Raw genomic sequence first — 21,921 nt, 5'->3', positions numbered from 1 at the left:
TTTAGGAAATTACTGAGTCTTTAAAATGAAATTATTAATTTGTGAGCGGTTTTATAAAGATTTACAAAGTGAGTGCCACAGATGGGATGGAAGTCGAAGTGTTGAGAGGCCGACTAACACATTTATGGTTTTGGTATTTTCATGGTATTTGTTGACAATATGAAAAACTTGACTGATTGGCGGAAGCATACAACTGTGAGGAGGTTATTCAAATTTTTAATGCATTAAATGTTATTTAAAATACATTTACCCAGGCAGATGATTAAATTATTGTGGAAGTAGAATTTCTGGTGTATTTGTACAGTTCTTAAGATTTATTGTTTATCATTAGAGTTTGGCCAGTCGCTATGTGTCTTGTTCATTTTGTGGCTGAGAAGCATGTAGATGACATCACCAAGCCAGTTGGCAGCAGAGCAGACTGACTGGCAGGAAGAACATGAGTTAACAAACCCTGTTTTTTTTTGTCTCTTTGTCCTGAAGTCTTTCAGCCGAGCTGTTTGCCAGTCATGTCACTCACTCGTCGCTGACACCAAAACACACGGCCTGCTGGATAATGTTGACCCAGGGGAAAGAATAAAACCATTCTTTACACAGTGATGTAACAAAGTTTTAAGCTTTAGAGTTTGGAGCCAAACTGTCAAACTCACAACTTCAATATCGTGACAGGATGTGAAAATGAGATTTACGGCAGCTGACATTTTCTCAGAATGAAACAATTCAGTGTTTGTACCAGGAATCTTTGTGTTTGCTCTCTCTTCTATTTTTTTCTTCTTGAACCTCCCAACCCCACTCCACCTCACTCCACCCCCAGACCTCCATGCCTCTCAGTAGAATATGTCAGTCTAACTTCTGACTAAACCTTCTTCTATTTAACATGTTAAAATAAGTGTGCAAGAAGATGTCCTGAAAGTGTGTGTTGCGTTTGAAGTGTTGACCTGTGGTTTGTTTTGTCTTTCAGAAGCCAACGTGAGCACATCGATCCAGGTGGACTCCACAGCCAAAGGGTCTGCTGCTGCCTGGGCCATACTGCCTGTCTGTGCGTAGAAATCACACTCACCCGCACGCGCTCACACACACACTCACTCAAGACTATCGTATGTACTGAAACAAACACAGCTACCACGTAAATGTTGTAGTTGCATACTAACATCCAAGCTTCCAAGCTTAAAATGCACTTATGGTAATATAACTGGATCTGCTCTCTAGCTGCCGCTGAGGAAATTACTTTTAATTTGAGGGCACAATCTATGAATTACACATTTGGGAACTACAGCCTCTCAGCCCTGATACTGAATATTATGGATTATCTGACTACGTTTGTGTCTGTCCCGTCTGCTCAGTGCTGCTGGCGATGGCAGTGGCGGGCGGCTACCTGATGTGGAGGAACTGGCAGCTGAAGAACCAGAAGAGCATGAACTTTGACAACCCCGTCTACCTGAAGACCACAGAAGAAGACCTCAACATCGACATCACCCGGCACGGCGCCAACGTGGGTCACACCTACCCCGCGGTGAGTAAACACATCAAACAACCTCAGAGCGTAGGGCATCTATGTATTGAAACCTTCCTGTCGATGTTTTGTCTCCTTTCTTGCTGTCACAGTGATATTTTCCTATTTCTTCATTACTTCATATACGGTTTGTTTCACAGCAAGATTTCTCGCATAGATTTTGTCGGTAGCTTCTTGCCACATCTTCTGCTTGTGCGTATTTGTTATGGCTGGGTTTAAACCTCTCCTCTCACCCTGACCCTGTGGCCTTTATTAATCCTTAGTGCATTGAGAGCACGTCTCTCTGTACACAGATTACAGAGATTAACCTAAACCCCCGGCCAGAGCCACAAGACGGACACACACACCTACTGCTGTCACCCTCACAGCTGCAGCGCACACAAAGCAAACTAACAGGTTTTATTATGCCTCCGTGCCGGCGACAGCTATGGCCTAATCATGACAATTTCACACTAATGTCTAACAGGATAAAATGATGAAGTGACATTTTGGACAGACATGGATGTAAACTGCAACTTGACTGGTTGGCAGAGGCAATACAACTGCGCGGCAGTAATTCTAGTTTCCCTTTGTTTGCAAATGTAATGCAACAGATGAAACATGTTGATTTAATGAACTTTTAGAGGTGTTGGTAGCTGTGTTTTTCACATTTGACAGAGCCTTCCAGTTTTAACACAACTCTAGGACAGAAATAAAACATTTGATTAAGCCAACTCTTTCTCTCCTCCCCTCCCTCTCTCTGTCTCCAGATTTCGATAGTGAGCACAGATGACGATTTATCATGATCGTCTTGGTTTTTTGGGGTGTTTTTTGTTACGGCAGCCCGTAAGCGTTGCATGGCGCCACCTCGTTCCCATGCCGACGGTTGTCCATAGCAGCAGCAGCCCTTACAGTACGACCACATGCCTTCTGAAGTGCATTATGTCATTATCTGTGGAGAGGATGACTTGATGAAATGTTATTTATTATGTGAATACTACAATGAATTACGTGTCCATAACGGTTTTCACTCCAAAGTGTTAAGGATTTTTTTTTTTGTTTTCATTTGGTCCTTATTATTTTCGGGACAAGGCTTCCAGTCTTTATTTTTGCCCCGTCCTCTCAAAGGAGTCCGACGCCATCTTTATACAACGGATGAGAGAAACGCGGTGAACTTCCACAATTTGATCACATCTTACGAGGTTTTCTGTATTCAAACTGAAGTGGAAAGCTGACAGGAGGACACAGCATTTCTCTCGGCAAACAGATCGACTCTGCTGGACAGGATTTAAAACAGGATCTGAGCTGTCAGTATTCAACGTGTTGAAGATAGCGTGAGACTTTGTTATTAAGAAGTGAGGCGGAAACTTAATCCAAACTTTATTTCTTGCCTCCTCTGATCCCAACAGTCTCAGATGTGGGAATATTTATGTACGATCATGTTTTGGGCAGTAATATCCAAGATGTAAGTTTTCTTTTATTTGCTCAGTTTTATTTTGTTATTTTTATGTTTTCTGTCCAACGGTACCTCCTGGAGTGCATTCTTACAAGCTGTTTTTTCAGCCAGTGTTCATTATTATTATTATTATTAATATTATTATTATAATAGAAGCTGAGTAAGGATCACCAAGGTTACAGCATTTGTAAACATTGTATATATTTACCCGTCATCCCTCAAAGACATGACCGTCAATCAGGACTCTCTTCAATGCACTTTGATCAAATGTTCCTCGTGTAAATAAGATTGTATACATTTGACTTGAAATCAATTTTTTGCTATGGTTGGGCATCGTACCAGGGTTAGAGTTCAGATGTATTTAACAAGAAAGAAAAAGCTAAAAAAAAAATGTAAAAAAAAAATAACAAACACCACAACTGAATTTGGTAAAACCTATTTTGTATGTTTGTGTGCTGTTGCTGTGAACTTTTTCTAGCCTTGTACAGTGAGGGGGGAAATACTATTAAAACTTAAAAGCTCTGTATCTGTGAAGAAACTGATTTGAAAATCACTTGAGAATTAAAACCTAATCCACAACATTGTTCAAAACGTGGCGTCCTGTCTTTTGTATCATGCATGCGAATGTATGTGAGGATACACTATATGGACAGGGTTGTGTCTACATACTAGTGTAGTTTTATACTGCGGCTGCTTTTAATCGTTTAAGGCCTTTAGTTCCAGTAAAGGGAAATCTTGATGCGACAGAATACAGAGATATATTTTTGACAAAAGTGTTTCCAACTTCAACCAGACAATGCCCCCATTGGTGCGACAGCAAGAAGTACAAAAATAAATGTCATTAAATGTAGAAGAAATATTATAAATAAATGTAGTCATTAATTAATACAATTACATGAATTGACATCTGTTTTAATTTGCTTCTTGATTTATTTATCTTTGTGTTAATTCCCTTATTTATTTACTCTTCTGTTTAATTTTCACTTCTATTTATTTATGCATTTATTTTTATTAAATACACAAATAAATAAAAATGCCTCAATGAGGCAGAAATGCATAAAGAAATGTATATAGAAAAGAATACAGAAATATGTCTGGGAAAATTAATAATGGGTGTAATGTGAAGGGAAAATCGTGCAGAAATAAATAAATAATTAAAAGCAAAAATACATAAATAAATACATACATTTAAAAAATAAATATAAAATACATAAATAAATAATTAAAAAATAAATGTCAAAATAAATACATTGAATAATAATAATGAAAAGACGTGAGGCGACTCAACGGGTGGCCTTCGTCGCCGCTAGTTCTTAGTTGTCGGCTTGGTGTGTCCCCAGCTGAAGGACAAACAGGAGGAGGCATGTTTGTGCACTGGGTTGAGACGGTGAGAGAGCTGTTAATTTGTTTAATTTGGAACGAGTCCGGCTCCATCCGTTCATTATCCCTGTTTAACTGCAGTAGGGATTAATCTCCACCTATCTGACTGCTTGAGTCATCAGTTGGACAAAAATATGTCAAAACACACACTTGGATTAAGGCAGAGCTGTCAGATATGTAGGTCTAAAGAACATATAACAAAGGACTCGGTGACAGTCTGCCTGCATATTTATATTTCAGCCTCTTGTGGCCAAATTGAGTGTTACAACAACAAAGACTTCAAAAAATTATTCTGACGGGGGGAAAAAAATCACTTGCCATATTTTTTGATTTAGTAACTTATAAAGATTATCCTGGCAAAACATTTTTTCACCTGCTCTTAAGTCATAAACACAGGAGAGAAAACAATTTAGATCAGACTCAACTTGTTTTTCTTCAATACAACCCTGAATAATTTATTTTTATTTAAAAAAGAGCTGTATCAAATATCTCCATATTTCACTCAATGACTTCTAAAGTGGCAGAAGCAGCAATAAGTAACTAGTGAAAAGATGACCAGGAGCCAGCTGTGCAGATTTACACGCCACTTAATTAAAATGGGTTGCATCCAACAAGCTGGTTCAAGTTCTTACCTAGGGTTTGATAACAACCACTGCACAATGAGTACTTTCACTTCTGATACTTAACATTTTGCTTATAGTACAAACTAGAAATAACGGCAGAATACTTTGTGTTAACATGCTAACACGCTCAGCTGAAAAACATTATTTGACATCATTTTGAAATATTAATTTGACATTGACTTCAACTATATGGGATAAACAGATTTGTAAAGATGGTTGGAGTAAGTGGGAGGGGAGAGAGAGAAAGAGATCAAGAGATGGATAAAAGAGGATAAGCACCCAGATCATCTCAGTCAGCTGCATTAGAGGATGAGAGTCACTTCCTACCTCTTTACTGTGTTTGTGGGTCATCTGTATGAATGTTGACATGATTTCTTTCAGAATCAGTCTGAAAACATTTCCCATCCGTGCATGCATGTTTACTCATTTGTACATCTTGTGTGTGTGAGATCAAGGTTGTGTGCAAGATGCCAGCTGTGTATTTGGTGTTGAGAGTTGCCAGGATGTCTCTCCGAGCAGGGTGATTGATTTTAGGTTCAAGTCCGTACGCATTCAGCAGCACAATGTTGACCCACCTCAGAGCCCGCAGCAGGAGTTTGTTCCCCAGCTACAAGCCCGGCAGCCGGACTGAAGCCCTCAAAGATCCGGTTGACTATCTGGACTTCACCAACACCTTTGTTAAGCCATGGAACTCCATGCAGGTCAGACACTTTATCTATTCATGTTATGTGTGTTGTTTTTTGTTCATTTGTTCTATTTGTTCTTTCTCAAAGCTCCCCTACTCTTCATTTTACAGGATTTTGTTTTCAAATGAGAGTAAAAATCATGTCACTTTGTCAAGGTTAATGTAGTTTACTTGAATAAATTTACATTTTAAATCTTCAGAGCAAAATGTTCAAAACACAAGACTGTTATTGTTGATGTTTGATAAATGGATAAATCAAAAAACTTTCTAAATCAACACATTTTTACTGTTCATTGGTTAGATATCTGTGGGGCTACTTATGAATATTTTCATTATTATATTAATGTTCCAGAGCCCAAGTTGATGTCCTCAAATTGCTTGTTTTGTCTGACCAACAATCAAAACCCAAAGATATTCAATTTGCTATAATATATAAATCAGAGAAAAGCAGCAAATTCACATTTTCTGTCAACATACTGATCAGTTAATTTACTACTAATTCAATTAGCAAATCAGCAGCAATGAAAAAAAGTCTGTTTGTTGTTATTCTTTCTCTTTTGTCTTGGATTTCTGTCTGTAATTATTCTTTAGTTAGTATATTTCTCATATGTTTTCCATTTCATACCCAGTATTTGCATGCATGTTCTAATCTTTTTGCAGTTTGCATTCTGCTTAGTTTGACCTTTCTTTATATGGTCCCATTCATCTTGTATACAAGCTTAACATGTTGAATTCATCAGCGTAAATTTGTTGTGTTATTTGTGAAGGATCTGGGCAGAGACATCTACGATCTTTATGCCGAGTATGAAAATGAGGGGGAGGAAGATCGACTGCCGGTGTCTCCCTCCCACCTGCTGCTCTCTCCAACCAAACACTTCTCTCTCAACATCAACGTCGGAGGATCGGTAACTGTACTCAACTTCTACCAAGAGCATACTGTTCAGCTAGATGTGTTGAAAACCAGATTGATATCACCTTTTTATCGCAACTCACTCACAAACTCACTCGTCCACATTTAGCAGGCTGCAGATTCTCCACCAGGCGGAGCTGTTCAGTCACTGTCACAGCAACTTGGCACCTTCCCGAAGGGTTGTGAGGAGTTAGTTATGTGTGAATTTGTGTTTTAGAACGTAACCGCCATGAAACAATCAGAGAATAATGTTTTAATTCTCTGATTCACTGCTTTGTTCTCATTAACGCCGCTCCCTCTCTTCATTCACCCTATAGCTCGCTCCACCATCGCTACTCTCTCTCTCCCCCTCACTCGCTAGTCGAGCCGTGGAAGAGTGGCTAACTTTTTATCACCCTCGATAATCATTTTAAAAGCCTTCTAGTGTGTCCCAGCGTCATTCTCAAAATGTTTCAAATTCTCTTACTTGCCATTATACACATTTATTTATTTATTTTATCTGTATTTCACTTTATTCTCTTCCGTTTTCCTCTTCTCCAGGTGTACTACTTGCCCTACAGGTTAGCTGCCAGGTATCCGAAGACACGGATTGGCCAGTTGGCCACGTACACAGACCACAGCAGGAAGTTGGACCTGTGTGACGACTACCTCGTCCATAGCAACGAGTACTTCTTCGACCGGGACCCTAAAATCTTCCACAACATCTTCAACTTCTACAGGTTAAGATAAAATACATTGTTGTAGTGACTTTCCCCCTTCTTTAGATGATTTCTTGGAATAATTCTGGACCTCGTTCTGCTGTCTCCGTCCTCTCCATCAGAACTGGAGTGTTGTGCATTAAAGACGATCTGTGTCCCCGCAACTTCCTGGAGGAGATAAACTACTGGGGCGTCAGGATCAAGAACAGCCAACGCTGCTGCCGCATCTCCTTCGAAGAGAGGCAGGACGAGCTGAACGATGAGCTGAAGATACAGAGAGAGCTGATAGCAGAGGTGGGTTGGACATGTGTGTCTTATAGTTTAGTAAGAGACGTAGGGACGGATGGTTCTAGATCTCTGAATCATTATCAATGTGGAATCATGTTCACACATGTCGGTAAAACCTCAAGTGGTGTTCTGGTGAATTTCCCTAGTGGAGAAACAACCGACATAATCAGAGTGTTCGTATATATATAAATGCCAATATATAAATGCCACAATAATGCGTGTTTAGAATGCAATAAGTACGCCTTTCTTGATTTCCGTGTCTCATTTGTACGCCATGTATCCTGTACTGACCGCAATGTAAACGTATCTGCATGTAAATGCTACGGTAAGAGTTAGTGACGTAGTATAATAAGTAAGAAAGACCAGGTGGGGAGGCAGATGGGTCCAACAAGCACTGGACTTTTAACCTGGAGTCACGTGTTCGAGACCGTTGTTGACCGGTGTTTTGTAAGATACATTAGTGACGTTTGTCACGTGACGATTGTCACGTTTTATGTGACGTTTGTGACGTGTTTTCTGTAGTTGGGTTATCTTGTTTTCATATGTATTTTCTTAGTTTACTTGCTTATTTTAAGCCCAACCATGACGTTTTCTTGCCTAAAAACCTGTGGACGTTGTGTGTCTAACGTTTGTGTGGCGTACAAATGACACGTGAAAAGCGGCATATAAAAGACACACAAAAAGGCCAAAATGTATACTCATGACACTCGAAATGTCCGTGTAATGTCGCGGTATTTATACGCCTTCCCGTGAGACCGGGTTGGATAAATACCTGTATTCACCGTCTTGTCTGAAACGCTCCATTTTACCGCCTGTCTCTTTAAGACCCCCTTCTGAAAAAGCCCAGTGTGCTCTGATTGGATTGTGAGAAAGAATATGGTGCAAAGCTAGTTCTCAAGCAGTTCTAATGCATGTGACATAGGAAGGGGAACCAAATCTGAATGTTTTCTGATCTAGGAAGCCCACAAAAAACTGACTAGGTTGTTTTATTTCACAGTTTGTGGGTCTGTAGGAACTCCAGATGCCTAAATGGATGTGCACAAGCCCTGAAAAGAGAGTTTTTAATGATATGTCCTCTTTAAGAGACCTATTTCTCCCTTTAGGCTCCATATGTTTTTTAAAATACTGCAAATAAATATGTCAAGTCATCACCTTCCAGCTTCAAGTGGTTCAGCAGTTTATGTTTTGATATTTGTACCTGTGAGATTTAGTTAGTAATCTGCTGGCTGACTCTGAGTCTGGCTGACCTACATTATAAATCACTGCTCCGCTCCGCCGTCTTAACAGATGGAGAGCTGAGCGCAAGCGTTTTCTTGGCACAGATTTAGACAGATGTTTCCATCACAGAGGTCTCACTCTGATGCAGTTTGTTGTACCAGATTCTTCCCCATTGTGTTATTTTAACATTTAGTTTTTACTCCTTTACGTTTTAGTGATTTTTGAGTTTGGTTGTTTTGCTCTGCCCTCATTTAAAATGTTATGTTTTTATAAACCTTTAACTCTCATTTATTGCTTAAATACATGCTTAGTGTTTACCTACTGTACTATTTTACACTTAAAGAGTGTTCTGTTTTGTTTCATCCTTCATAAAAATGACATATTCTAGAAAGAAAATCCTTTCATTTCCATGACTGGCCACTTTAGAATATAATAAATAATAACAATAAATATAAATAATAAATATTATTTATTTATATATAATTTTATATATCATTTATTTGTTTATTTATTGACCTTTCCTCCTGTTTCTGTCCTGTGACTGGGATGTATTTCTGTCCCGTGTCGTCCAGCTGGAGATGGAGGAGAACGAGGAGTTATTCGACGGCTTGACCTTCGGGTCGACCCGGAGGAGCATCTGGAACCTGATGGAAAAGCCGTTCACCTCGGTCACCGCCAAGCTGATGGGCGTCGCCTCCTCCATGTTCGTGCTGGTCTCGCTGGTCGCCATGACGCTCAACACCGTGGAGGAGATGCAGTACAAGGTGTGTGTTTTACTTTAAGTGTGTGTGTGCTAGAAGGGTAAGAAAGCAAATGTGTTCTGATCAGATTAGCAACCGTGATGATCACACAATACTCTTGTTAATGTCACTTTAACATTATATTAAAAGTTGAGCTGTCAATTGATTCAAATATTAAATCGCGATTAATCACATGATTGTTCATAGTTAATCGCGATTAATCGCAAATTAATTTCACATTTATTACAGTTTATTCAGTTTATTACAGTCCTGTGACAACCACAGCTTACGGAAAACATTACATCATCAGCAAACAGTCGAAAACAGGATTCTTTTTAAAAATTAGTAACTATTATTTTCTCTTCCAGACGGCGTCGGGCCAGCTCAGCGGCAGATTCTATGGCGAGTACGCGGAGTCGTTCTGCATCACCTTCTTCACCCTGGAGTACCTCCTGCGCCTGCTGTCCACCCCCGACCTCAAGTGTTTTGGACGCAGCGTGCTGAACATCGTCGACCTGGTCGCCATCCTGCCGCACTACCTGCAGATGGTCCTGGAGCGCTTCGAGGATGAGGACATTCACCCACACGCGGGAGACATCGAGAACGTGGGGCGTGTCGGGAAGGTAAAAGAGGGGGCTGATGGGAGAGGTTGGGATGAAAAGATCAGATTTATTTGTCTCTCATTGGTTCTTCTTCTGTGTTTTGTCTGTCTGTCTGTAGGTGGGTCAGGTTCTGAGGATCATGCGCCTGATGCGAATCTTCAGGATCTTGAAGCTGGCTCGTCACTCGACAGGCCTCAGAGCCTTTGGCTTCACGCTGAGACAGTGCTACCAGCAGGTCTGTCGAGGAGGAATAACTTTTTACTTTCATTTTCATGCTTGGTTTCAAGTATCCACCTAATGTAGTGAGAATTAGATCACATTTGTAGGAGGAGAATCTGTGAGTAGAAATGGGTATGGCCTGTATAGATAGATACTAATGACTTCTATGCCTCACAGTTCTGAGCAAAAACATGAAGCTGACATAAGGAGGAAATACAAAATAAAATGTGTTTGTTTGTGTGTGCAGGTGGGCTGTTTGCTGCTCTTCATCATCATGGGCATCCTCATATTTTCAGCCATGGTGTACACTGTAGAGCACGACGTTTACAACACCAACTTCACCTCCATTCCACACGCGTGGTGGTGGGCCGCTGTGAGTCAACACTAAACATTCAAACAAACTGTCAATCAACCCGCTTTCTATCTGTTCTCCACCCGCTCTCTGCACCCACCGCTTTCTGCATGTACTACCACCTTCATCCAGTGTGGCTTTTCCAGAATACAGCAGCCAGTATACTCACTTTAAACAACACATGGACAAGAGGCTGCAATGTGAGCAGCATTCGTCTTTCCTGCGTACTTTGTGTGTCCCTGGAAGATTCAAAAGTGAATCCACTAGGGGGCAGATCAGTGCTGAATCATTCTCTGACTAACACAAATACCTGAATTTTAACTTAAAGGGATAGTGTGGGTGTTTTGAAGTGGGGTTGTATGAGGTACTTATCCATAGTCGGTGTACCAACACGGGAGCAAAGCAAGGACTTGTATCAGATGAAGTGCAACATCTCATTTCTGGAGTTAAGTCTTTATATTTTCTGTTTTTTCTCTTTCATCCTCCAGGTGAGTATTTCCACGGTGGGCTACGGCGACATGCTCCCCGAGACCAACCTGGGCCGCATCTTCGCCTTCGCCTGCATCTCCTTCGGCGTCATCCTCAACGGCATGCCCATCTCCATCCTCTACAACAAGTTCTCCGACTATTACACCAAGCTCAAGTCCCACGAGTACGCCGCCGTCACCAAGGCCCGCGGGAAGGTGCAGTTCGCCAAGAGGGCGGCGAAGAGGTTGGCCGAGTACTGCGAGGACGTCGTGCAGCCGAGGACGTCACACCTGCAGTGTGAGCCAGGTGTTAGATATCCACAGTAAGATTTGTCTGGAAGGTAGGACGGACAGTCAGGGATGGGAATTGAACCTGTGACATTCTGGACAGGATATTTTACCATTAAGTGGCAGAGCTGGACTGCAGGAGTCGTGGCGGGTATAACCAATAACCTGCTGGGAAATCTCCAACTGTCTGGACCTCAGTTTAAAATGTCAGGACGGTATTAATTACGCATCTTTTCATCCATCCGTCCTACATAGCTTTATATTCTTGTTAATTCTATCCCAGCATGCATTGGGAGAGAGGAAGAGACACACCGTCTGAGTCAGTGGGGTTTGGACTAGATTGAAAGACCACATTTTGGTACATTCTTTCTTTTCTTATTTTATTTTGTATCGCCAAAACGCTATAAACTCATTCTTATATTCTTTTTAATCTACATACTGTACATCTACGCTAAAGCCGTCCGTACCACCATCATCACCGACCTCTCCTCTTCCTCCATCCACACTCTGTCCATTAGTCCCTAAAGCTCACAAGTAATCCAGGATTCAGGAGCGAACGGCAACAGGATGGAAATAAATCATAAGTTGACGACCCGACATCTGGACGATGGATATTTGACCTGTTTATCTTCCTCGTGCGTCTCTCTCTCTTTCTAATAATAAACCTATGTCTCTTTATCTTGTCGTCATAAAGCTGTGCAGCTCTCTCCGAGTGTGTGTGTGTGTGTGTGTCTGTGTGTGTGTATGTTTGTGTGTAAAGGTAGTCACAAAGTCTAACTAGAGCAGGAAATGCTTAACACTGAATCCCCGAGCTGAACTGATTATACTAAATCATCAGTGTCACTGGATCAGTAGCGTTGCAGTTGTCAGCTCGGCTGTAATAACTTCTTTCCTTTGTTAATGGTTAATAACTGGTTTGTAAACCATCTATAAACATTATTTGGATGTTATTAGCAACTGATGATTATAATACCTTATTAAATGGTTAATAAATACTTTATAAAGCATCTATAAACATTATTTAGATAGATAGTTTATACTTTGTCAATAGTTAATAATTAGTTTATGGTCCATCTATCTATGTCATGTTTATAGATGTTTTACAAACAATTTCTTAAAGGTTAAAAATCATTTTGTAATAAATAACAAATTCTTAATACAATATATAATTTAAAAACAAATTATTTCATATTACACAAACTAATGATAAAACAGAAATGATTGCATTACTAATAATTAGTAAACATAATTTCATTGTTTGTAAACAGTAAAATAACAATTAACTAAATTCAATTAACTATCAATTAACCATTTATAAATGATGGTTATTATAAGGAACCTCATATAATGAACGTTTATATATAAACGTTATATTTTATAATGATTTTTTTTAATTATTCACCATCTGGTTAAAGTACAAGATACACTTAAGTACTTACAATGTTTATTTTTGCAAACATGTTAATAGCTGATACAATTAGCACTCACAAGGTACAAAATCTTAGAACAAAAATCTGAAACTGGATGGCACAAACAGTCTGGACAGCTAGAACCTGTACAGCCCTTGTTAAAGGGCCAGTTCACTCAACCTCAAGGTTATTAGAAAACCTTGAGGTTGTATGTTGCCATGGAGATGGTTTTGGTTTTATTTGTCCAGGTTTTGAGATATCTGTCCGTCTGTTTCGTACTGAGCCACAGGGACTGAAATACCGTTATTCTGTTATAGAATTAATCGTATTTACTTTGCTGTTATTTTTCATTCGGTGTCAATGAAACGCAACACTTCCTTCAGATGTTTAAAAAATGTGTTTTTTGAACATTAAAGCATGTTCTAGTAGAAACCCAAAATACAAGTATGAACCTGAAAATGTTCCCTTTAAAAATTCATAGTTCTTCTGTTACCATGTAAGCTTTTAATGTGAAAGAAGTGTTGAGTTTTACTCAGTGCAGCTTGACCGTGATAGAAACAAAAAGGCAAAGTGTATTATATGTTGTACGTTTACGTTATGTGTACTGTTGCTGCTTGCACACAAGCGGCCTCTGTGTTTTCTCGTAGCATCACATCGTCCACAGAAACATCTTTATTTCATTATTCACAGATACAAATTCACGTCCATTTTTCCATCCGGGACGGTCATGACATAACGGTGCTCCAGGTTGTATCCACTTCCTGGAAACGGTCCCATTCGCAGTCTCGTTGGCGTTTTCTGAGAAAAAGACCCACTGCTGCTGCGCAGGAAGTGATGCGTTTACCATCACCAGTCTGTTTGGAATAAAAAAGGTCTCTACTTGTTCAGATTCTCCAGCAGGATTTCAGCTCCCTTGTTGTTGCTGATACTGCTGAGCTCTGATTTGATGGTCTCCAGCGCCGCCTTCACCTCCGCGGCCACAGACTTGTCGTAGCTGTTCAGGAGGCTGCGCACAAAAACACGGGCAAAGATTTCAAAAAGGTTATTATACAATAATATTATTTCAACTATTTAAAATGCCAATTATTTATCCATGTCACTTGGAACATGTAAACAGTGCAGCTCATGTGATGTCATGGCTTCTAGGTTTGATTTGGCTGTTAACCATTTCTAGTTATCGAGAAACAGACAGGAGCACCGGAGAAGGAAAGGGCTGTCTGACGGCAAGATAAAGTGGTGAAAATATTCTAAATATAGCATACACTTAAACGGATATCGTTCTTTTAGGTGGCTACAATAAGTTGTTCTGCCGTCCACAGCACTGTATTGCTTTGCTCCAGTGCTCCTGTCTGTTTCTCGATGCTGGGGGCGTGCAGACCGTCATCTACTGTAGGTAATCAACCTACTATGGATAAGTACCCACTTCAAAACACCCGAAGCATCCCTTTAAGTAACAGCAGTGTATCGTGTAATCAGACTGACCTGCAGAGCACCATGGCTCCTCTGTTGACTTTGACCCAGCTCTTCAGTGTCTCTGTCCCAACTGTGTCCACCAGTATCCTGCCGAACCGCTCTGAGAGGACAAGCGAGGTAGACGTCAAAAGGGGGAAGGATAGATAGAGAGAGAGAGACAAGGTTTAGTTATAAATAATTTAACTTCTATTTAGCCCAAGGAGGTTCTGTTTCTGTCACCTTTGTCTTGAAAACTTCATTGATTTCAATGCAATTTGGTGGAAAGTTGGACCATGGGTCAACAGTTTTTAGTGCCCTCTTGTGGCCGTTAAATCATTTTACCCTTTCACATAATCCTGTTTGTGTGTGAGGCATACGGGCAAAGCTCTTTAACTTTCTTTTTAGTTTGTCATCAGACATGTTTTTTTGTGATTCTATTTTTTATCCCAGTTGCCGTACATAAGTGCAATTAAATTAATTGACTGACAGAAAAAGTCTTCAAGTCTCTGTAGGTTCATTTTCACAGCATGCTGACATAAATTGACATTGAGAAGCAATGTTTACCTTCCTTGCCGGCCTCTGCCAGTTGCATGTCCTGCTCCATGAGCCATTTCAGCACCAGGTGTCCTGCTGGATGCTCCGCCATGTGAAGCTACAGCAGAAACAAAAACGCAGAGTGAAGAACCGCCCTTCTGCTAACCATCCTACCAATAACACACACACACACCCACACACACCGTACCTGTCCATTGGTCCCTCCTGGCACCAACTCATGATTGGCCAGCAGAGCCACGGCCGTCATGGCGGGCCGCAGGTCCCCGCAGGCCGACGCCAGGATGTCACTAATGGTGACGCTGGACGCCTTGTCCGTCACCATGGTGGCGGCGTTGTCACGGAGATGGTCCAGCAGCGGGGGGGAGACGACTTCCAGCAGCTCCCTCCTCCGAACCGCCATGTCCTTTTTACTGAGGAGAGGAACACGGAGCTGATCTCACTGTGGTTCATTTGGGCCTTAAACAGTTTCTCATCATTTACATCACTCTCGACTAACTGAGTCAGCAGATTTATATCCTTCACGAGGCCGTTTGATTCAGGTCATTATAAATATTTCATAATGTCTCATGTATTCATTTAATATTGAACATTTTGGAGCTTCATCATTTTCCAGCCAGTAAACTGTGACTATGATCCTTTTGTGCGTCATGGCTGTTAACATTGTACCTCCTTTCCTTTCTTACTGACAGCTGTCACACCTTTAGTTTCAACAGGATTTGTTCGGAAGGTCGAGTTTATCAACACACACACGTGGTTGTTACCTGTGAGTGTTTCCGTCTCCTCGCTCCAGCACCTTGATGATCTCCGGCAGCAGGTGAGCGGGATCTCTGGGGTTCAGCAGGTACAACAAAACCTTCTTGCCGTATTTATTACCGATGACCTCATCCAGAGACAACAAGATCTCCTGAACAGGTGAGACAAGATGTTTCTTTAACATTAACTACAACTGTTCTCTTTTCACATCATACTTGTTTTATTTCTTTAGGAAAAAGTGCAGTCACTATGGAAATAATCAGGATTATCATTGAGTCTCATGCAGCATCATCAAACCACATGACATCAGACTTACTGAGAGCACGGCCTGTTTGACCAGCTTGGTGTCGTCCACGCAGTCGAACATGGCCAGAAGAACCAGGTGACCAAACTCTCCCTGTGGACAGATAACAATCAGTCTGAGGAGGTTTAACAGCCGACACATGAACAACAGGAGTTTAGAGGAAAACTTCAAGATCTGAACGTTTGGACTGATGATTGAGCTCAGATATTTCTACACATGTTCTCAGCTGGTAAGGTAAACCTTTAGCCTCGGTTCAGACCATTTCTCCTTTTAAATAATAATCATTTAGTTTCTGATCGTCTCTAAAATCTAAAGAGCAAATAAAGCATTGACAGCGTGTTTCTAGAATGAATGAATGGAGCAGCAACTCACCGTGGCAAACTTCACCATGTACGTCTTCATAGTTTTGATGATGACTTTTCTGTCCTGAAACGTGGAAAAATAAAACGTTTGCTCAAAACAAAGACACTTTGCACCAGACATTTATTTTACTTTAATACTTTTATTTTCCTGCCATTGAAAGGCTAAATCTCCTAATCTTAAAGGTACAGTGTGTAGGATTTAGTGGCATCTAGTGATGTGGTTGCAGATTGCAACCAACTGAGTACCCCTCTGCTTACTCCTCCCTTTCCAAGACTGCGGTAATGTAGCGAGTCTACATTTTTGTCATTGATGTAGTCCTATAATCTGTGTGGTTGATCCAAACTAAATTTCCTTTTGGACAATAATAAAGTTAAATCTTCATTAAAAAACATAAAACAGAGTGTGTTGTCTGCTCTGTGTGTGTGTGTGTGTGTGTGCGCGCGTGCACACCTTGGCCGTCCCGTGCCACAGACAGTGCATTGCCACTCGTGCTCCGTCGTGTGTGTGAGCCATGTAGACAACCGACTCTCTGATCGACTCGATCATCTCCTGCTCACATCAGAACAAACACAAACCAACGAGAGGAAACATGTCAGTGGTAAATACAGTCAGCACTAAATACACTTATTAACCTGTCTTTTATTTTGAAATTCATTCATGCTCCTATGAAACTAACATTTGTCTTCTTCATAGGTCGAATATCTGCACATTTTGTTTTGTTTTCTTTACTTCTTTAATTTTCTTTTGTTGCATTTTGTATTATTTTACAGAGAGATGTATTGCTGCTCAAATATTTAGAACATTATGTGAGATGTCAAGGAGCTGCTTACCGTTCTCGGTTTTTCGGGTGCTAACAGGAAGAAGTCCAGGAAGACTTTGTGGACCAGAGAGTGTTTGATGACTTGTTCTCTGAAACACAACAACAGAAGTTGTAGTTAGATGGTTTAAATTCTGCGCATTAATAAAATACAATCAAAGTAAGAGAAAAAAAACCCCATTATTTTTCCCAAATAAATATTTAACAGACAGATAAAATGACAAAAAACAGTGAAAATGGTCATCACAAGCATCCAGAACCTAAAAGGACGTCTTTAATGATGTGTGATGAATGTGTGATTAGGTTTTTGTTTTCTCGTCTTACTTCTGAGCCATGGGTGTGAGACTCTGCTTCATCTCATCGATGATGTTGTTCAGCTTGTCCGGGTTCGCCTCTGCAACTTTCTCGATGGTGTTGCACACCGTCGACTGGAGGCACAGGCAGAGAAATGTTCATAGTTAATCCAATGCAAATATCCTGGTGTATAATAATATCTGGAAGCGGCCCGACACTATTGCACGTGTGTGTGTGTACCTTGCAGATAGTGAAGGTGTTCCCGTACAGCCCCTCGGTGAGCATGAGTCTCTGTGCGAGCACGGCTTTGTCGTTGTAGGCGTACTCGATGATGGACGAGGCGGCGGCGTGGCGAAGCATCGGCCGCACGTGACCTTTAAATTTTACCATCACAGACGCCACCAGCTCCTTGTTCCTGCGGAGGAAATGCATACACATGACTCATACACACGTCCACACACAACTGAAATATCATCTACATCTTTCAACTGGACCACGTTGAAGTCTGATGGAAATATGGACTTCTGCTGATTCTGAGCTGACTCACCCGTACATCAGCATTTTTTTCACCACGTGTTTGCCGTACTGCGACTTACACAAACCGATGATGTCATCTGCGGGAGACAACAAATGAATGTTTGTTAATTAGCTGCTCTTCTCGTAGTTTATTTATCAGCCACAGAGGAAACTCTAAACCCACACCAGGCTGATCGCTCTAACATCATCACAGAACAGGACACAAAACTTGTCTGCTCACCTTTGAGCTCCTCAAACACTTCCTTTCTCTGCTCGTGGCTGCCGAACTGGATGAAACACTGCAGCACTCGCACCGAGTCGTGAGCAAACGCCATCTGGAGGCAGGAGAGCACAGTCAGAAATGAGGCTTCTGGTCTGACTGCTCGTGTTTCTTGACCCTTTAGACTTCTTTATAACGGTGTTTCCGTGTTCCCAATCATGAGACAGAAAGAGACTCACCTGTTTCATCTTCCCGCGGATCAGGTCATGGAGGTCCTTCATCAGTTTCTTCTTCAATTCGTCGTCGCACTTCTTCCTGTTGACACACACACACACACCGCCATCATCTGTCAGTGAGCAGGCAGCAGCGCGCCATTCACGTTACATTTGTACTAGTCAAATTACCACAGCAAACAGTTCAAGGACTCTTCTACTTTATTGTATTTCTATGTATACTCTTCTAGTTATTTGTTTTATGAGTCTTTGTGCATGCGGGGCGAGTTTTACTACACATATATGATCTGTTGTAGAATGTTTCAGTTCACTTTCTTTTTAGTTTAAAAAGGTAATAAAGGGCAGAAATACCTCCTGAGGTCTCCCCACACTTGTTTGCACTGACGGATGATCTGGAACATGTCCTTCCTCTCCGCCTCCTGTCTGCTATTCTTCAGGTCCTTCTTCTTCTGCTGCCTGTTCTTCTCCTCAGTCGGCTCCTCCTTCGGCTTAAACTCGCCTTTATTCATCCTCTTAGCCATCGGACCTGATGGCACATACACACACACACACAGAGAAGTCACTCACAATGTTTTCACACTTCAGTGATAATCATCAAGAAGAGATTCAGGCTGAATCCAGGCAGCGAAGGAACAGGAGTTAAAGAATCATGTAGCACTTGATGAGGGCTAATTGTGAATCCAGGAGGAACACAGACACATGAAGGAACTGTGAGTGAAAACACTAACTTGTTAAAATGTTGAGCAACGATGGGAAGTAAAAGACTGAAATATGCAAAACCACATTTTGATCTGACAGCAAGCAGTTGTTTTCTCACCTTCACCCTCTTCTTCTTTATTTTTCCCTTTAAATGGCATTTTCCTCTTCTGCGGCCCCGTCCCGCCTTTGGAGAAAGCAAATTTGCCGCCATCTCCACCTTTCCCCGGTCTGCCTTTCCTCTCTGCGTTGTTGTACGGCTTGAAGGGCTTTTTACCACCCGGCTTACCGCCTGGTTTTCCACCAAGTTTGGTCCCCATGGAATCTGGACAGAGTGAGACATACCGGTGACAAACCTGGTTGAAAGTGATGGTGTACATAGCTGGTTTATGTTAACTAGAGTTTACCTTTTCCTTTCTGTGTAAACTTCTTTCCATCTTTAGGAGAAAAGGGTTTTTTGGATTTAGCCTCCATCCTAAAGTGCGACCCAGAGAGAAACGGAGATGAGGACAACAGCAGAAAGACATACAAGTAATCAGAAATCTGGGCTCCTCTGGTTAGCTGGCCTTACAGCTGCAAAGCGACTAATAGCATGCAGATGGAAAGCTCCACATTTTGTCAATATACAAAGATGGCTTCTTGACTTCATAGATATAGCAGGTATGGAGCACTGGGCTGCAAACATGCACTTGACAAAAAGAGAAAATATATCACATTGGAAACAAGCAATCACTACAATTAAATCCTTCATATAATTGTTCTCCGAGTCCCCAAGGTCTAGTGTTGGTGGGATAGGAGGAACCCAAAGGGAGGGACATATTTCTAGGTGGCGCAGAAGTTTTTATTTAAATGTCTTTTTGTTGTTATTTGTTTGTTTTTTTTCTTTTCTTTTTCTGTAGCTGCTTGCCAATTTTGTAATGATTAGTACATGGACATTTGTGATTATATTCTTTTACTTTATTGGTGATCTATCAATTTGTAACCCTACCCTATATAATTCTGCTTAAATACCAATAAAAAAATGTATCACAAAAAAAAGAAATCTGGGCTCCAAAACATTTCACATACCAAAGTCCCACATATTTCTAGGACTAAAAATCACAAAACCCAAAACAGCAATACACTAAATTATAGTATTCACACTTTATGAGATTTTGACAATTCAGAGGGTTAAGAGTTACTTTGCAAAGTGAGGTTTTAAACGCAAATAATACCAAGTTCTGACAGTCAAAGAGTCAGACCACAGACAACAAGAAAATACCTGTCTACTGATGTTAGACCCATGAATAAGTTCACACTGAATAAACTGTTTCATGACTTACTCTTTTGATACTTGAGCACATTTTGCTAGTAATACGTTAACATTACTTAATTCCACATTATACAATTAACTTATTTCTATTAGTTTTACATTGTGTTGTCACTACTTTCACTTGGACAACCTTAAAGGGCTAGAACTAGTTTATTATGCTATTAGCTATCTTAACCTAGCTAATAACATAATAAACAACTGGTGTCAACAACATATTATTATACCATAAATAACACTACACACTTCTGCTGTTTAACTGTACTGTTAACGTGAATAAAAACATGATATATAGTATTTATAGTGGAGTAACTCACATTACAGTCTCTCACGCGCTGCTCCAGATCAGTCCCATGCGTTCTAGAACCAACACGGTTTACGGCACAAAAAAGACCAATCACTGAAGCTTCACTGCCGTAAAACTTCTTCTTCTTCTTCTTTGGTGTTTATTGGCGGTTGGCATTACCGCCACCTACTGGACTGAAGTGTGGAGCAGTAGATTGGCAGGAAAAAATAAATAAAATAAAATAGAATTGAATTTAATTAAATTAAATTAAATTAAATGTATAATAATAATAATAATATTATTATTATTATTAGTAGTAGTAATTTTAATACTACTACTACTAATAATAATAATTAATAATAATAATAATTATTATTATTATTAAAGGGACTATTTGTAACTTTCAGAAATGCTTCTTAACAGCGACACCTGTGGCCGTGAAATCAACGAAAGTCGGGCTCGCGCTTGCTCGCTCTAAATATACCTGAACGAGCATCGTTCAAAACAGTGAGGCGACACACGTCAGCTAAAAGCACAATATCACTCTATATTTCAGCTGCTTGGCAGTAATGTTAGCTGACCAGACGAAGGTCTCTCCATGAACATGATTTAGATCTGATCCTAGTGTTGGCTTTTCCTGCCTAAGTGCAGGCTGAGTCAGCGGGGCTCTGCAGCGTGTCTCCTCTGCTCTCTCCGCCCGCAGCCAGAGAGAGCAGAGGAGACACCAGCACCCGGTCGGTAACGAGAGGGTAACGTAACTCTCTGAAGAGCTCCGTTACTTCACAAGACACGGGAAACCTCTGTTGGTCTGGAGGAGCTCCAGCAGTTATTTCTGCACAAACATCCCCTGTGCATTCACTAGATATTCTCAGAGCTAAACTAACTCTTCTGCAGTGTGTAGTGAGCGCGCGTTCACGTCTAGAGGTGGAGTGAGACAGCGAGGACGCGCGCGCATTCTGAGTGAAGGAGAGCCGGCAGCGGAGACGAGGCTCCAGCCACACGCGAGTGCGCATATGCGAATGCGCATGTGTGACGACCCGCTACATTTATGCGCGTACAAAGTTACAAATAGTCCCTTTAATAATAATAATAATAATAACTAAAATAAAATAATAATAATAATACTTATAATTAAATTCTCTCCATTATTCCTGTTGCCCTTAAGTAATTAACTAGAAGATTGTGTAGCTGCCGTAAAACGTGGGTTGTTGCGAGAAGTGGAACATGAACCTTGACAATTTTAAGTTTTATTTTCCAAGGACAAGAAAACAGAGACAATTATTTTGTCAAAATATTTCA

At 40.8% G+C, this 21,921-nt stretch overlaps 3 protein-coding genes across 5 annotated transcripts in view; 2 read left to right on the top strand and 1 right to left on the bottom strand.

The window, feature by feature from the left end:
* vldlr (very low density lipoprotein receptor) overlaps positions 1-3,536 on the top strand; it is a 51,677-nt gene extending 48,141 nt beyond the window's left edge. For both annotated transcript variants that reach the window (XM_037752435.1, XM_037752436.1), the window contains 3 exons: positions 959-1,036; positions 1,341-1,510; positions 2,260-3,536. In XM_037752435.1, the coding sequence (XP_037608363.1) occupies positions 959-1,036; positions 1,341-1,510; positions 2,260-2,295 (284 nt within the window). In that variant the 3' untranslated portion in view covers positions 2,296-3,536. The remainder of the gene's footprint in view (positions 1-958; positions 1,037-1,340; positions 1,511-2,259) is intronic.
* A 1,416-nt stretch (positions 3,537-4,952) lies between these two features.
* On the top strand, positions 4,953-12,093 carry kcnv2a (potassium channel, subfamily V, member 2a). Of its 2 annotated transcripts, none has more exons than XR_005204322.1 (9): positions 4,953-5,649; positions 6,401-6,538; positions 7,084-7,262; positions 7,364-7,535; positions 9,320-9,511; positions 9,856-10,110; positions 10,208-10,324; positions 10,556-10,772; positions 10,807-11,096. XR_005204322.1 is itself a non-coding variant. In XM_037751957.1 (9 exons), the coding sequence occupies exons 1-9, from the start codon at positions 5,512-5,514 to the stop codon at positions 11,452-11,454; spliced, it is 1,623 nt and encodes a 540-aa protein (XP_037607885.1). In that variant the 5' UTR covers positions 4,975-5,511; the 3' UTR covers positions 11,455-12,093. The 2 variants fall into 2 exon arrangements, 1 of the variants encoding a protein (XP_037607885.1); XM_037751957.1 differs by lacking the exon at positions 10,807-11,096 and adding an exon at positions 11,149-12,093 and having other exon boundaries at positions 4,975-5,649; positions 10,556-10,681.
* Positions 12,094-12,842: 749 nt separating this feature from the next.
* On the bottom strand, positions 12,843-20,788 carry pum3 (pumilio RNA-binding family member 3). The gene is made up of 18 exons (XM_037753337.1): positions 20,654-20,788; positions 19,435-19,502; positions 19,149-19,352; positions 18,683-18,857; positions 18,338-18,413; positions 18,120-18,213; positions 17,910-17,976; positions 17,603-17,777; positions 17,393-17,496; positions 17,082-17,160; positions 16,702-16,800; positions 16,261-16,314; positions 15,901-15,981; positions 15,593-15,735; positions 15,019-15,241; positions 14,841-14,928; positions 14,307-14,397; positions 12,843-13,830 (listed from the first exon to the last, which is right to left on the bottom strand). Coding segments are annotated over exons 1-18 (1,953 nt in total). The 5' UTR covers positions 20,656-20,788; the 3' UTR covers positions 12,843-13,700.
* Between the last annotated feature and the right edge of the window lie 1,133 nt (positions 20,789-21,921).

The sequence above is a fragment of the Sebastes umbrosus genome, chromosome 19 (genome assembly GCF_015220745.1).
Source record: "Sebastes umbrosus isolate fSebUmb1 chromosome 19, fSebUmb1.pri, whole genome shotgun sequence".
Lineage (NCBI taxonomy): Eukaryota > Metazoa > Chordata > Actinopteri > Perciformes > Sebastidae > Sebastes > Sebastes umbrosus.
The sequence above is the reverse complement of the archived record's forward strand: the minus strand, read 5'-3'. Positions and strand labels throughout refer to the sequence as shown.